General features: G+C 42.2%; 1 protein-coding gene across 1 annotated transcript in view; it reads right to left on the bottom strand.

Annotated features, from left to right (window-relative positions):
• Positions 1 to 11,883, bottom strand: part of LOC141167480 (olfactory receptor 6B9-like) — a 41,852-nt gene extending 29,969 nt beyond the window's left edge. The window contains exons 1-3 of the mRNA XM_073654881.1: positions 11,800 to 11,883; positions 6,912 to 6,928; positions 6,826 to 6,854 (exon numbers count right to left, since the gene is read on the bottom strand). Coding sequence (XP_073510982.1) covers positions 6,826 to 6,854; positions 6,912 to 6,928; positions 11,800 to 11,883 — 130 coding nt within the window. The remainder of the gene's footprint in view (positions 1 to 6,825; positions 6,855 to 6,911; positions 6,929 to 11,799) is intronic.
• Positions 11,884 to 12,211: the final 328 nt, after the last annotated feature.

The following is a 12,211-nucleotide window of genomic DNA, read 5'->3' as shown; positions in this document are numbered from 1 at the left end:
ATTATAACAGCGTCGCCAATGTAACCTCAATGTATTCACATTGTTCACCTCCTGCACCTCCTAATCCATCTCCAAAATGACCACATCAGTCACAAGCTGACAGCACTGCAGCACTGCCTTGGCCAAGTGGCAGCAGGTTGTGCTGAAGATAACATGCTTAATGCTTAGGTGACAAACTGCCCAGCTCTGCAGAGTTGTTGAAAGCTTGATCTGTGGCTCTCACCGCTGAATATATAGCCAGGCATTGTCGTGTGTGACAATGGGCGGAACCTGGTGACGGAGAAATGACATCCGGGGTAGATACGGTTTCCCTCCATGCCAGTCCTTTCACCGAGCTAAAGAATATGGCTGTGGAGAAATACAACTCCCACTGAAGCTATTTCAGAATGAAAAACATTGGGCCCACCAGAAGATTTGATTCTGAGAGCTCCCCTTTCTAACCCGCTCAAGAACCCCATAGCAGCTGCAAAGTAAGTGTTATCATGAACTCTTCTGAGGTAGAAGCCAGGGCACACCAGAGGATTCTCTGGAAGGATTGTCCAACCCTGCCGAGAAGTAGTCCTGGCTAAGAAAAGTGTGTGCTATGGTTCCCGGACACTCTATGGCTGCTTTTTTACTGAGGTGAAAATCCACGCAAACACGGGGAGAACATACAAAATCCTTGCAGATGTTGTCCTTGCTGAGATTTGAACCCAGGATCCCAGCGCTGCAAGGCTTCAGTGCTAACCACTGATCCAATGTGCTGCCGTTCACCCTCTGATATCTAACAGGCTGGAGAAACTTGCACCTACTGCCACTCTTTCTTCAGCTCCTTTGTGAGAAACCAATGTATTTGGGCAGCCACTCAGTCTACCAAATAAAATTCCTGAGAAGGAAATTGGGGATGGCTTCACTACTGGTACTGGGGCAGTGCTAATACCATGGCGTCGTACCATAGTTTACTGGAAATATTCCAGGCTGGTATGAGATAAGCAGATTCCCACAGAAAAGTACCAGCAGTAATGTTCAGTGACTCACACTTGTGGAAGGCGGAGACAACATCGGGAGAAATAGTGGAGGCTGGGGACCAAGTATGGATACCCAGCCGCCGGCATGAGGTTGTGAAAACGTTCCGCCTCCACGAGCCTAAAATGCCACATTTAAAGCAAAAGCAGCTTTATAGAACTTCCTGGGAGAAATGACAGCTGGAGTTGATATGGTTTTCCCAAGTCCTTTCACCAAGCTAAAGCATATGGCTGTGGTGAAATACAACTCAGCAGAAATAGCTGTGGACCGTCTCCATACCGTCCCTGGCGACATTCACTTGACCATGTGTTTGTGGGTAGGCGGTCCTTCCCAGTAAGTTCACTGGGGAGGGCACGGGTAATGTTGTGGGAGCCATGCTTGTGGAAGGCGGAGATGACACCGGGAAAAATACAGGCGGCTGGGGACCCAGAATGGATATCCGGTTGCCGCCACCATAAGACTGTGGACAGGTTCTGCCTCCATGAACCTAAAAGGCCACATTTCAAGTGCAAGCAGCTGTCAAAATTTTGGCAATATAGTCTTGCAGCCTGTTGGTGGGTGGCTGGCTGCATACTTGAGCTTGCATTCCAAGGAATGGGGTAGAGACAACTGAATGTTGCATTGGGACAAGGATGTGGACGGTGATTTTTTCAAGTCTGCAACGACAGGTGCATGGCGGGAGGCATCTTCGCATGCGTCAAGGATCACTTATGATGAGCACACTTTTAGGCAGTGACCTGGGAGTCAGAAATGCTTCCACGAGTCTTCCGAATGCTGTTCCCATGTCTTTTCAGCACTGTATGTATGTGTCTGATGATGTGTCACACACCACATGGCCAGATAAGGTAGTAAAATGTTAAAATGACATTTCCCAGTGAATGCATTTGTCTTGGTTGAAAGCAATGCAAAAGTGCATAAACGCATCAAAAGCGCTACGTGTGAACAAAGCTCAAGGTTAGGAGGAGTATTTTTGGTTTTGGTTATTTATTTTGCCTTATATACAAGATATTACCCTGGAAAGGATGTTCTTTAACATGTGTCCCAGGAAAATCCATTTTGGTTATATTTTTGCATGTTTTATTGTGAGTCCGTAAAAGTGGCGTAATACTCTAACAATGCTTCCAGGGGTCTTCCCCATGCTGTTCCCATGTCATTTGAGCACTATTCCCATCGATTTGGGCAATTTTTAGGCTCTTTGCAGACCGCCGGGGGGAGCTGCCTGAAAAATATTTGAGTTTCCCATAGACTTACATTGGGCTCGTTGCTTGGGTTGAGCACCCAGCATTCCAATTTGCTCGACCCAAGCAACTAGTATCTGAGCATTTTAGTGCTCGCTCATCACTAGTAGCTGTGTCTGTCAGCTCAGTGTCCAGAGCATGGAGCAGATACCAAAAGACAGGCCAGTACATCAGGACTGCTATCTCCTCCTTTGTGCAAGGAGGAGCAGTGCTAGAGCCCTGCAAAATGACCTCCATCAGGCCACTGACATCCATGTGTCTGCTCAAACTGTCAGAAACAGACTTCATGAGGGTGGTATGAGGGCCTGACATCCACAAGTGGGTGTTGAGCTTACAGCCCAACACCGTGCAAGGTGATTAGCATTTGCCAGAGAACACCAAGATTGGCAGATTTGACATTAGTGACCTGTGCTCTACACGGATGAGAGCAGGTTCACACTGAGCACATGTGACTGATGCGACAGAGTCTGGAGAATGTTCTGCTGCCTACAACATCCTGCAGCATGAGCAGCTTGGCAGTGGGTGAGTAATGGTGTGAGGAGACATTTCTTTGGAGGGCCACACAGCCCTCCATGTGCTAGCCATAAGTACCCTGACTGCCATTAGGTACCGAGATGATATCCTCAGACCCATTTTGAGAGGATCCTCAGACCCATTGTGAACCCAGAGCCCATTGTGCAGTAGGCCCTGGGTTCCTTCTAATGCATGAGAGTGCTGGGCCTCATGTGGCTAAAGTGTGTCAGCAGGTCCTGAATGATGAAGGCATTGATGCTTTCCACTGGCCTACCAGTTCCCCAGACTTGAATAAAATTGAGAACATGTGCTACGTTGCACCACAGATTGTTCAGGAGTTGACTGATGCTTTAATCCAGGTCTGGGAGGAGATCCCTCAGGAGAACATCTACCACTTCATCAAGAGCATGCCCAGGCATTGCAAGGAGATCATAGAGGCACATTGAGGCCACACACACTACTGACCATCATTTCCTTGTTTTAGGCATATCCACTAAAGATGGATCAGCCTGTAATTTGATTTTCCACTATGATTTTGAGCAGGATTCAAAATTTTAATTTTGAATTGCATTGATCATTTTTATGTTTTATTGTTTTCAATGCATTCCACTATATAATAAATTATTTGCAACTGGAATATTTCATTCAGTGATATCTAGAATGTGGTAATTTAAGTGTTCCCTTTATTTTGTTGAGCAGTGATTATACATATCAATGTATTTTGTGTATATATGTGCTTATATAGGTATTTAAGCCTTCAAAGCTGTTTTCTCCCACATTTGCTTACCCACCAAATTTTAGCTTATTTACCTGTATCTTGGTGTTTACTTGCACTCATTGTTTTTATTTATTGTTTGAATAAAATTTAAATTTTTTTCAATCAATTACTTCCAGAAACAACCAGGCCTCAGTAGTCACTGTGTGTCACGCGTCATGACATCATGGACATGCAATGCATTATTGCCTCTGAAACCTGGTTGCTGCTAAAAGTCACAGGTGAACAAGTTGGAGTTGTGATTACAGAAAGAAGAGTCCCAGTAATGCTTAAGTAGGCCATCAATGTAACTGAAAAAAATAATCATGACTGTCTCCTTAACAAAATGTGTGTGTCACAAGCAACAGATTTTTACCAACCTTTTGTCCTAGTGTAATTTGATGTACATACACATCATTCCAATACTTCAGTCTGTTGACGCCAATGTTTTGGTAGCAAGTACCTAGCATTTATTTGTCAATTGTTTTTGGAAGATAGGAATTGTGTTGAAAAATTCAAGTGAGAAAAATAATATAGCAGGATTGTCTGCCACACAATCAGCTGAAGATAATCTGTTCTGACTGATTTCTATAGGTTCCAGTTTAGCCATTATGATAGAAGATTTTGGAGATGTTTCAAAAGAAAAATGGCTAGCAAGGTCAGCATGCCTCAATTTGTTCTCCTACTTCTTATTGTGATTGTCTTTCTGCTAGCCAGGCAGCATCCTCAAGTAGTGCCTGGTCGAGGTCGTCATAATCATCTAGTGCTTTTCATACTGTTCCTCCTCTTCCTTCACTGCATTAATAATTATCATTATGTGTGGCCCACTTAATCAATGTTTTAAATTATATAGATGCACTACCGTAAGCAGGTCAGGTCCTCACTGGTCATTTCAGCACAATAAACAATGCTTTTGCACCTCTATCACTTTCTCCACATCTTCCTCAATGGACATCTCCCCATCCCCAGCTGTAACAGGGCAGAATTTTGTATAAAATGTCAGTCTGGATGTCTCATTGTCAACTACAACTGGGCAACTTATCAAACGTAAAAAAGAAATCAAGCTAGCAAAGTTAGCTACTGAAATACAAATCACTAGCGACATAAAAATAAATACTTTATAAATATATCAAATGGCAAAAAGAAAGAAACAGATGATATCGGCCCCTTAAAAGATGATAATAACAATGATAATTATAGAGGACAAAGAAAAGGCAGAGATATGAAACCGGAACTTTTCATCAATGTTTTGTTCACCAATGAACTGAAAAAAAATCAATGTTCACCACCAGATATAACTAGTTTAACACAAGAAAAAGTACGCCTGTGTCTGAAAAAATGAAACATTGACAAATTCCCCGGCTCAGATGCCATTTATTCACAGGATTGGAGGATGGCCGACATGATACCGTTATTTAAGAAAGGTAAAAAGGATTCAGGCAACTATTTTCTGTTAAGTTTGACATCAGACAGAGTTATTGAGGGCATTATCAGAGATGACCTGCAGAAATAATTGGCAGAGAATATGATAAATGACAACCAGTATGGATTCACGAAAGATAAGTTGTGCCTAACCAACAAGTCGGGTTTTTATGAGGAGGTAAGTGCATATCTGGATGTATGTAATGCGGCTGATGTAATTTTTCTGGACTTTGCAAAGCCATTTGATACTGTACCACAAAACAGCATCATACATAAGCTCCAGAAGCAGATACTAGGAGAAACGACTGAATTTTTCTGATTATAAGAAGCACTTTTTTTATAAAAATTTGAGAGAAAAATGGGGTTGCGTCTTATAGTCCAAATGTAGCTTACCAGGGTAGGCAGGGGCGGTGGAGCGAGGTCACAGGAGGCAGAGTCACCACTGCAGCAAGCCAGTGAAGGTAAGAATGGGGCGATGCTCCAGGCACTGGGCTGGGAGGAGGGGGTGTCAAGGCAGTGGGATACAGGAAAATGGCACCATTTGTTGGCTCATGCGCAGATTTAAATCTCGGCTCAATGATGAGATCTCAATCTGCACATGCTCTGTCTCTAACTCCATTTTTCTGTAACCCATTGCTGGGAGATCAATGTGTGCACCGCTGAGATATCAAAGGCAGCATGCAACCTCCCAGCTCATGGTCCGCAGCATCGCCGCACTCCTGCAGCCAACTTACTGCACCTATGGATCAATATCATCCAAAACACACACATAGTTGTCAAAAGTAAATTAATACAGCCTATAGCCCAAAATAATGCAGGCTGTAGTGGATATACCACTAGGACACTCCTCAATAGTTAATTCTCATAAGAGACATGGAGTCATTGTCCAGAAACTGATCAATATTAAAGTTTATTACTACAAAAATGAAACAAAAATCGGCCAACAACATATAATATTAGACAATATAAATACAGTCATAAGGTAGCAAGGACACAGGTGTTTATAGCTAGTGGTCCACTACAAATATTGGGCAGGGGTGGTATGCAGCCTTTGAGTCAAGAAATAGTCAAATTACCAATTTCATGGCCGGAGGAAATGACCATATTAACCAAGCACCAAGTAGCACTGGCAAAAGTCAATCCTCATGTAGTCACTGCAGCGACGAGTCTGCTTTTGCCTCCTGTGACCCCACACCAACACCCCCACCGGTAACCTAAATTTGGACTATAAGACAGACCCTCATTTTCACATACATTTTTTTCCCATTTTCCTCCTGTAAATGTTGCGTCTTAAGGTACAGAGCGTCTTATACTCCAAAAAATACGGTACAGTAGCTTGCGAAAGTATTCACCCCCTTTAAATTTTTACTTATATTGTTACTTCACAACATGTGTAATTATTTCTGTAATCCGATTTGCGTGTGATGCATCAGCAATAGAGATGGGCGAACCCAAACAGTAAAGTTCAGGGTCCGTACCGAACACCTATTTCCAGACCCCGAACATGGACTTCCTCAAGAAGTCCATGTTACTGTTCGGGTTCGGGTGTTTACCGCACTATTATCTGCATGACAGCGCAGGGAACACAGGCTCTGATTGGCAATAACATCATTATCGTGGGTCAGGGCACTGCGAGATCACGCTCTCAGATATCAGCATGATCCTGCAGGTGTGACAGTGATCCATCGTAAAAAGTTCACCATGGGTCATAAGCCAAGGCTGATGGGACTACTACCCCCATCAGCCGGCGCCTGCTGTAATTGTAAATAGTGAGTGCAGACACCGCTGGATGGGAGCAGTAGTATCTTATCTGCCAGCGCCCATGCTGAAAGTAAAAAAAATATCTAAAAATATTTTTAAAAAAAATTCAAATAAAAAACCCAGTATACTCACCTACACCTTGTTCTCGATGCCCTCGTCCCCTGCAAAAAAATAAAAAATAAAAAAACACCTTATGAGTATTCTCACCTTATACTCACCCTGATGCGAATGTCTCCTGAAATAAATAAAAAATAATAAATTACCATAATTCTCATCTATCCGCTGTAGTCCAGGTAATATTGAGTGTCTCACGGCAATCTCATGAATAGGACAGCCACATCCTTAGATATGACCACTCTATTCAGCAGCTGGCGATACAATGACCGGAGCGTGATCGCTCCAGCCAATCTATAGTGCTGAGCTGCTGAGAGTGAGGTCACTGTAGTACATCAGCTGATGAAGCTTCGGTGACCTCACTTACTGCACTAGTGCTGCTTGGGAAAATTCTCATGCAGCATTGGTGAAATAAGTGAGGTCACTGGGGCACATCAGCTGATTGAACTCTAGTGATTTCACTCACAGCAGCTCAGTGCTATACACTGACACTTGATTGATTACACTCTTGCAGAGCTGTCACGTCAGTGACTGCTGATGTAACTGTCCTACAAATGATCCGTTTGCCGTGGGACCCTCGGGATTATGTCATCACATCTGACAGGTGAGGGATATGGTGGTTTTCTATTTTTGCTTTCTTACAGGAGACAATGGCTTCAACGGATTAGGCAATAGGTGAGTATTTTTGTTGTTTATTATTTTATTCTTGTTACAGGAGATGAGGGCTTCAATGAATTGGGCATTAGGTAACTATATTTTTGTAAATTAAAAATGATTAATAAAGGATTGTGTCGTTATTTTTAACAAAAGATTTTTTTCTGGCTGTGTCTTTATACCTCAAATTTTACCATGGGGTTAAGGGGTATGTCAGCTGCCAACCCTATTGCCCATCTTGCCAACGCTACAGGGCAAGTGGAAAGAGCGAGGTTAAGAGCCAGATTTTGTGCATCTTAATGATGCGCCATTTCTGGGGCTGATATTATTAGCCTTGGTGAGGGCCAGCATACAAGGCCCCTTTGCCTGGCTAATAATATCAGCCCAAAGCAGACTGTCTAGCCTTTGCAGGTTAGATTTTGCAGGGGGACCCCACGTCAATATTTTCTGGAGTCCCCCTATAATCTAGCCAGTAAAGGCTAATCAAACAGCTGGAAATGGTTAATAATAGCCAGGGAACATTTTGGGCTAATGGCCCCTTCCTTGGTTAGTAATATCAGCTCCCAGTGGTGAATTTTCCCTCTGCTGGTTAAGAAAATGACGCGAGAGCCCACATATTTTTTTTTTATTCAATATTTTCCACCTAATGTACACTGTGGGTGCTTTCTGCATCTTCCATCATTGTCACCAGGTTGCGCTGATCAAAGGGAGACCAGGTAACATTAATGTGAGCTGTACTCAGTACTCGGCACTCAGCAGTCCGGCACTAGAGCTACCGTGAGACACGGTGGCTTGAACTCAGGTAAATCAGGTTATCAGAGTTCAGAGCTACCAGGTCTCTCGGCAGCTACGATGCCTGGAAAACTTATGGGAAACTTTGTGGGACTTTTAAAGTTCACTGAAATTTCCAGCTGCTGGAACACCTGGAGGCTGTGAACCAAGGTTACCTTGGTTGTGTATTATACTATACTTTTTTATAAATAAAAAAAAATAAAAAGGTGGTGTGCGCTCCTGGGTAATTTTCATAACCAGGAGAAGGAAAGTCAACCACCGGGGGCTGATTTCACTAGCCTGGGTAGTGGCAATTAGCCCAAAATGTTCCCTGGCTAATAATAACAGCTCCCAGCTGTTTGCTTAGCCTTTACTGGTTAGATTACAGGGGGACCCCAGAAAAAAAACTAACGTGGGGTCCCATACAAAATCTAATTAGCAAAGGTTAGGTAGACTGTTGTGAGCTGATATTAATAGCCAGGGAAGGGGCCTTGTATGCTGGCCCCCTCCATGACTTTAATATTAGCCTTCAGCAGCCCCAGAAGGTATGCCAAATCTTGTGCTTAGCCTCACTCTTTCCACTTACCCTATAGCATTGGCAAGTGGGGTAATAGGGTTGGGGTTCATGTCAGCTTTGTATTGGCAGCTGACATGAAGCCCAGGTTAGTATTGGAGAGGTGTCTATAAGATGCCCGCATTAGTAACCCCACAGTAAAATTTCAGACATAAAGACACAGCCAGAAAAAAAATCCTTTATTTGAAATAATGACACAATCCTTTATTAAAAACTATTAATTTACCAAAAAAAAACCTTACCTAATGTCCATTCCACTGAAGCCCTCATCTCCTATAAGAAAAGAAAACTAAAAAACCACCATATCCCTCACCAAGGCTTTGCTAAATAGTTTTCAACCAGGACATTGCCAAGATGCTGACTGAAAACCACTGAGGAATGAGCTGCAGCGAGCTCAGCCTCACTGACTAGCGGTGACATCATAGAATGTTCCCAGCCACATCAATGAACTGTGGTGAGATCACCGCTAGCGGCGCTGCTGAGTACTCGGCCTCAATGACTGGCAGTGAACTCGATGACGTCACCGCTAGTCAGTGATGCTGAGCTCACGGCAGCTCATTCCTCAATAGTTTTCAGCTAGGACGGTCCCATCTTGGCACCTTCCTGGTTGAAAACTATTTAGCCCAGACTTGAATTACTGCATGAGACAGAACTTTGGACAGATGAAGGATACGGTGTTTTTTTATTTTTCTTTTCTTACAGGAGACGAGAGCTTCAATGGAATAGGCATTATCTAAGTTTTTTTTTGCTAAATTAGGAATCATTAATAAAAAATTGACTATACTGTAGGATTAGTAATAGATAGTTGTCTCCGGAGCACCAACATATCTATTATCAGCAAGAAACATAGCACCACAACAAATCTGCCAAGAGAGGGATGCCACCCACCAAAACTCTCAGCACGGGCAAAGAGGGCATTAATCAGAGAGGCAGCAGGGAGATGAAAGGTAACCCTGAAGGAGCTGTAGAGTTCTAAAGCAGAGACTGGAGTATCTGTCCATGCGACCACAGTAAGTTGTAAACTCCATAGAGGTGGTCTTTATGGAAAATCTAAGTGGCAAGTGTGGAAAGCTCATACAGACTTATCCAAAGTGACTTGCAGTTTTAATTGCCACAAAAGGAGGCTCTGCAAAGTATGGACTTTAGGGGGTTGAATAGTTATGCACACTGTGGAACACTGTTGAACATTAAAACAACGTATCAGAAGGCATCTTTCCGATGCAACTAGCATCAAATTTAACAAGTCAGTAGCATCATGTCATTGAGCCGAACTACATGCAGGTAATAAAAAGGATCCTTAAGTTGTAGGAGTGACGCAAGAATACAAATCAGTAAGGGGTGGTGACCACAGATGCAAATTTTAAATAGAGAATCATGGAGAATATATCATCTCCAAACCAAGGTGTTAAGAGATTTAAAAATAAGATCAGACATTATATGTCATCATTTATTCGCATTATTATATGTTCAATATACTCAAGTTGCAGATTGGTCAAAATTGTCATATGATAGTTCAGGATATGACATTAATACGCAAGTAGTTCATTTACATACAATCATGGCCAAAAGACTTGGCATGGTTGAAATTGTTCCAGAAAATTAAGTATTTCTCCCAGAAAATTATTGCAATTACACATGTTTTGTTTAATTTCCTTCAAATGTCGACAGATAGTTTTCGCTGACACTGATGCACCTTCAGCCTGCTGGACAGTTGAATGTCCTTGGAACTCCATTGAGGCTGCTTATCCACCATCCAGACTAACCTTTCATCACTTTTTCTCTGCCGTCCATGAACAGGGAGATTAACTACAGTGCTGTGGGTTGTAAACCTCTTCATTATGTTGTGCACCGTGGACAATGGAACATCAAGATCTCTAGAGATGGACTTGTAACCTTGAAATTGTTGATATTGTTCAGAAATTTTGGTTCTCAGGTCCTCCGATAGTTCTCTATTCCCCTTTCTGTTCTCCATGCTTAGTGTGGCACACACAGACACGTTATGTGAAGATTGAGTCAAATTCTCCCCTTTTTACCTGCTTTCAGGTGTAATTTTCATGTTGCCCACACCTGCTACTTGCCACAGGTGAATGAGCATCACATGCTTGAAACAAAGTTGTTTACCCACAAGTTTGGAAAGATGGCAACAATTTTGGTACAAAAGTCAGGAACCGGCACCACGTATGCTGAACATACTGTGAGACACCTGGACCCATAGAAACTTGCATTCCACGCAAAATAGCCATCATCCTGTGAAGGGCCCACATCCCTGGATCCATGGTTTTCTTCGTACATGAATAAAAGAAGATTTCACCTCTAACAGAGTGCCACCCCATGCATTTCTCCTCGTATGTATGCCAACAATTTTGTCTTGCCCATTTTGGGGGTTTTGTGTGAAATTCTGTCCAATTTGTCTTCTATTCCTCTGTTTTTTTTTGTTGTTCCAATACACACAGAAAATAAACATGTGTATAACAAAATGTGTAATTGCAATAATTTTCTGGGAGAAATATTTCATTATCTGGAACAATTTCAAGGATGCCAACACTTTTAGCCAAGACAGTATATGCAACAATTAATGACAGATATCCAAAACACATCTGCTGTTTTTATAGATATATGAAGTGTATCCACAATTTTACAGACAGACAATTAAGAAATAAATTTTATCTAAGTTGCCCTGTTTGCTTGAAATATGTCATATTGCATATTCATTGCTGAAATCAGGATTCTTTGGATACTTATAAGCTACAACGGACCAGTGAGCTGAAAATTTCCCTACTTTATTATAATTTCATCACACCATTTATAAATTTGAAGAACTAAAGATTCCAAAAAACATTTTTGTATGTTTTGGTCTAATCTTGGTATTTTTAATAAAATCTCTACGTTTGTTACAGGCAGTCTCCGACTTACAATCATCTGATTTATGTATGAACGTTGGACTTTAAAACGAAAAAACAATACTTACCTCTCCACTGACCTCTCCTTCTTACCACTGTCACGTGCTGCATCTTCAGCCTCTTTACTTTAGACCAGGATTTCTGATCGTATCCCGGCCTTAGCTCACTGCACGTCATTAGGTTGTACTCCTATCGCTGCCATATGACATGGAGTGAGCTCTGGCCTGGACAGCATCAGAAGTCCTGGCTTATAGTGAAGAGGCTGGAGATGTGGCACCAATCAATGTAAAGAAGAGGAAAGGATGGCGAGCTGCAGGATGGCCATAGAGGTGAGTGTTGGATAAAAATTTTTAGTAATGATAATAATAGTAATAAACAACATGGAGGGCTAAATGAACTTAACACAAATCTTTATAACATTAAGAAGTCAATTTATGGTGCACTAGCAGTTCAGGATCTATATCCCAGAATCAATAACGGGATGCAACAGCTAAACAAAAAGAAA

This window comes from Phyllobates terribilis, unplaced genomic scaffold, assembly GCF_046119375.1.
Source record: "Phyllobates terribilis strain yellow unplaced genomic scaffold, ASM4611937v1 Scaffold_11__3_contigs__length_659146591, whole genome shotgun sequence".
Lineage (NCBI taxonomy): Eukaryota > Metazoa > Chordata > Amphibia > Anura > Dendrobatidae > Phyllobates > Phyllobates terribilis.
The sequence above is the reverse complement of the archived record's forward strand: the minus strand, read 5'-3'. Positions and strand labels throughout refer to the sequence as shown.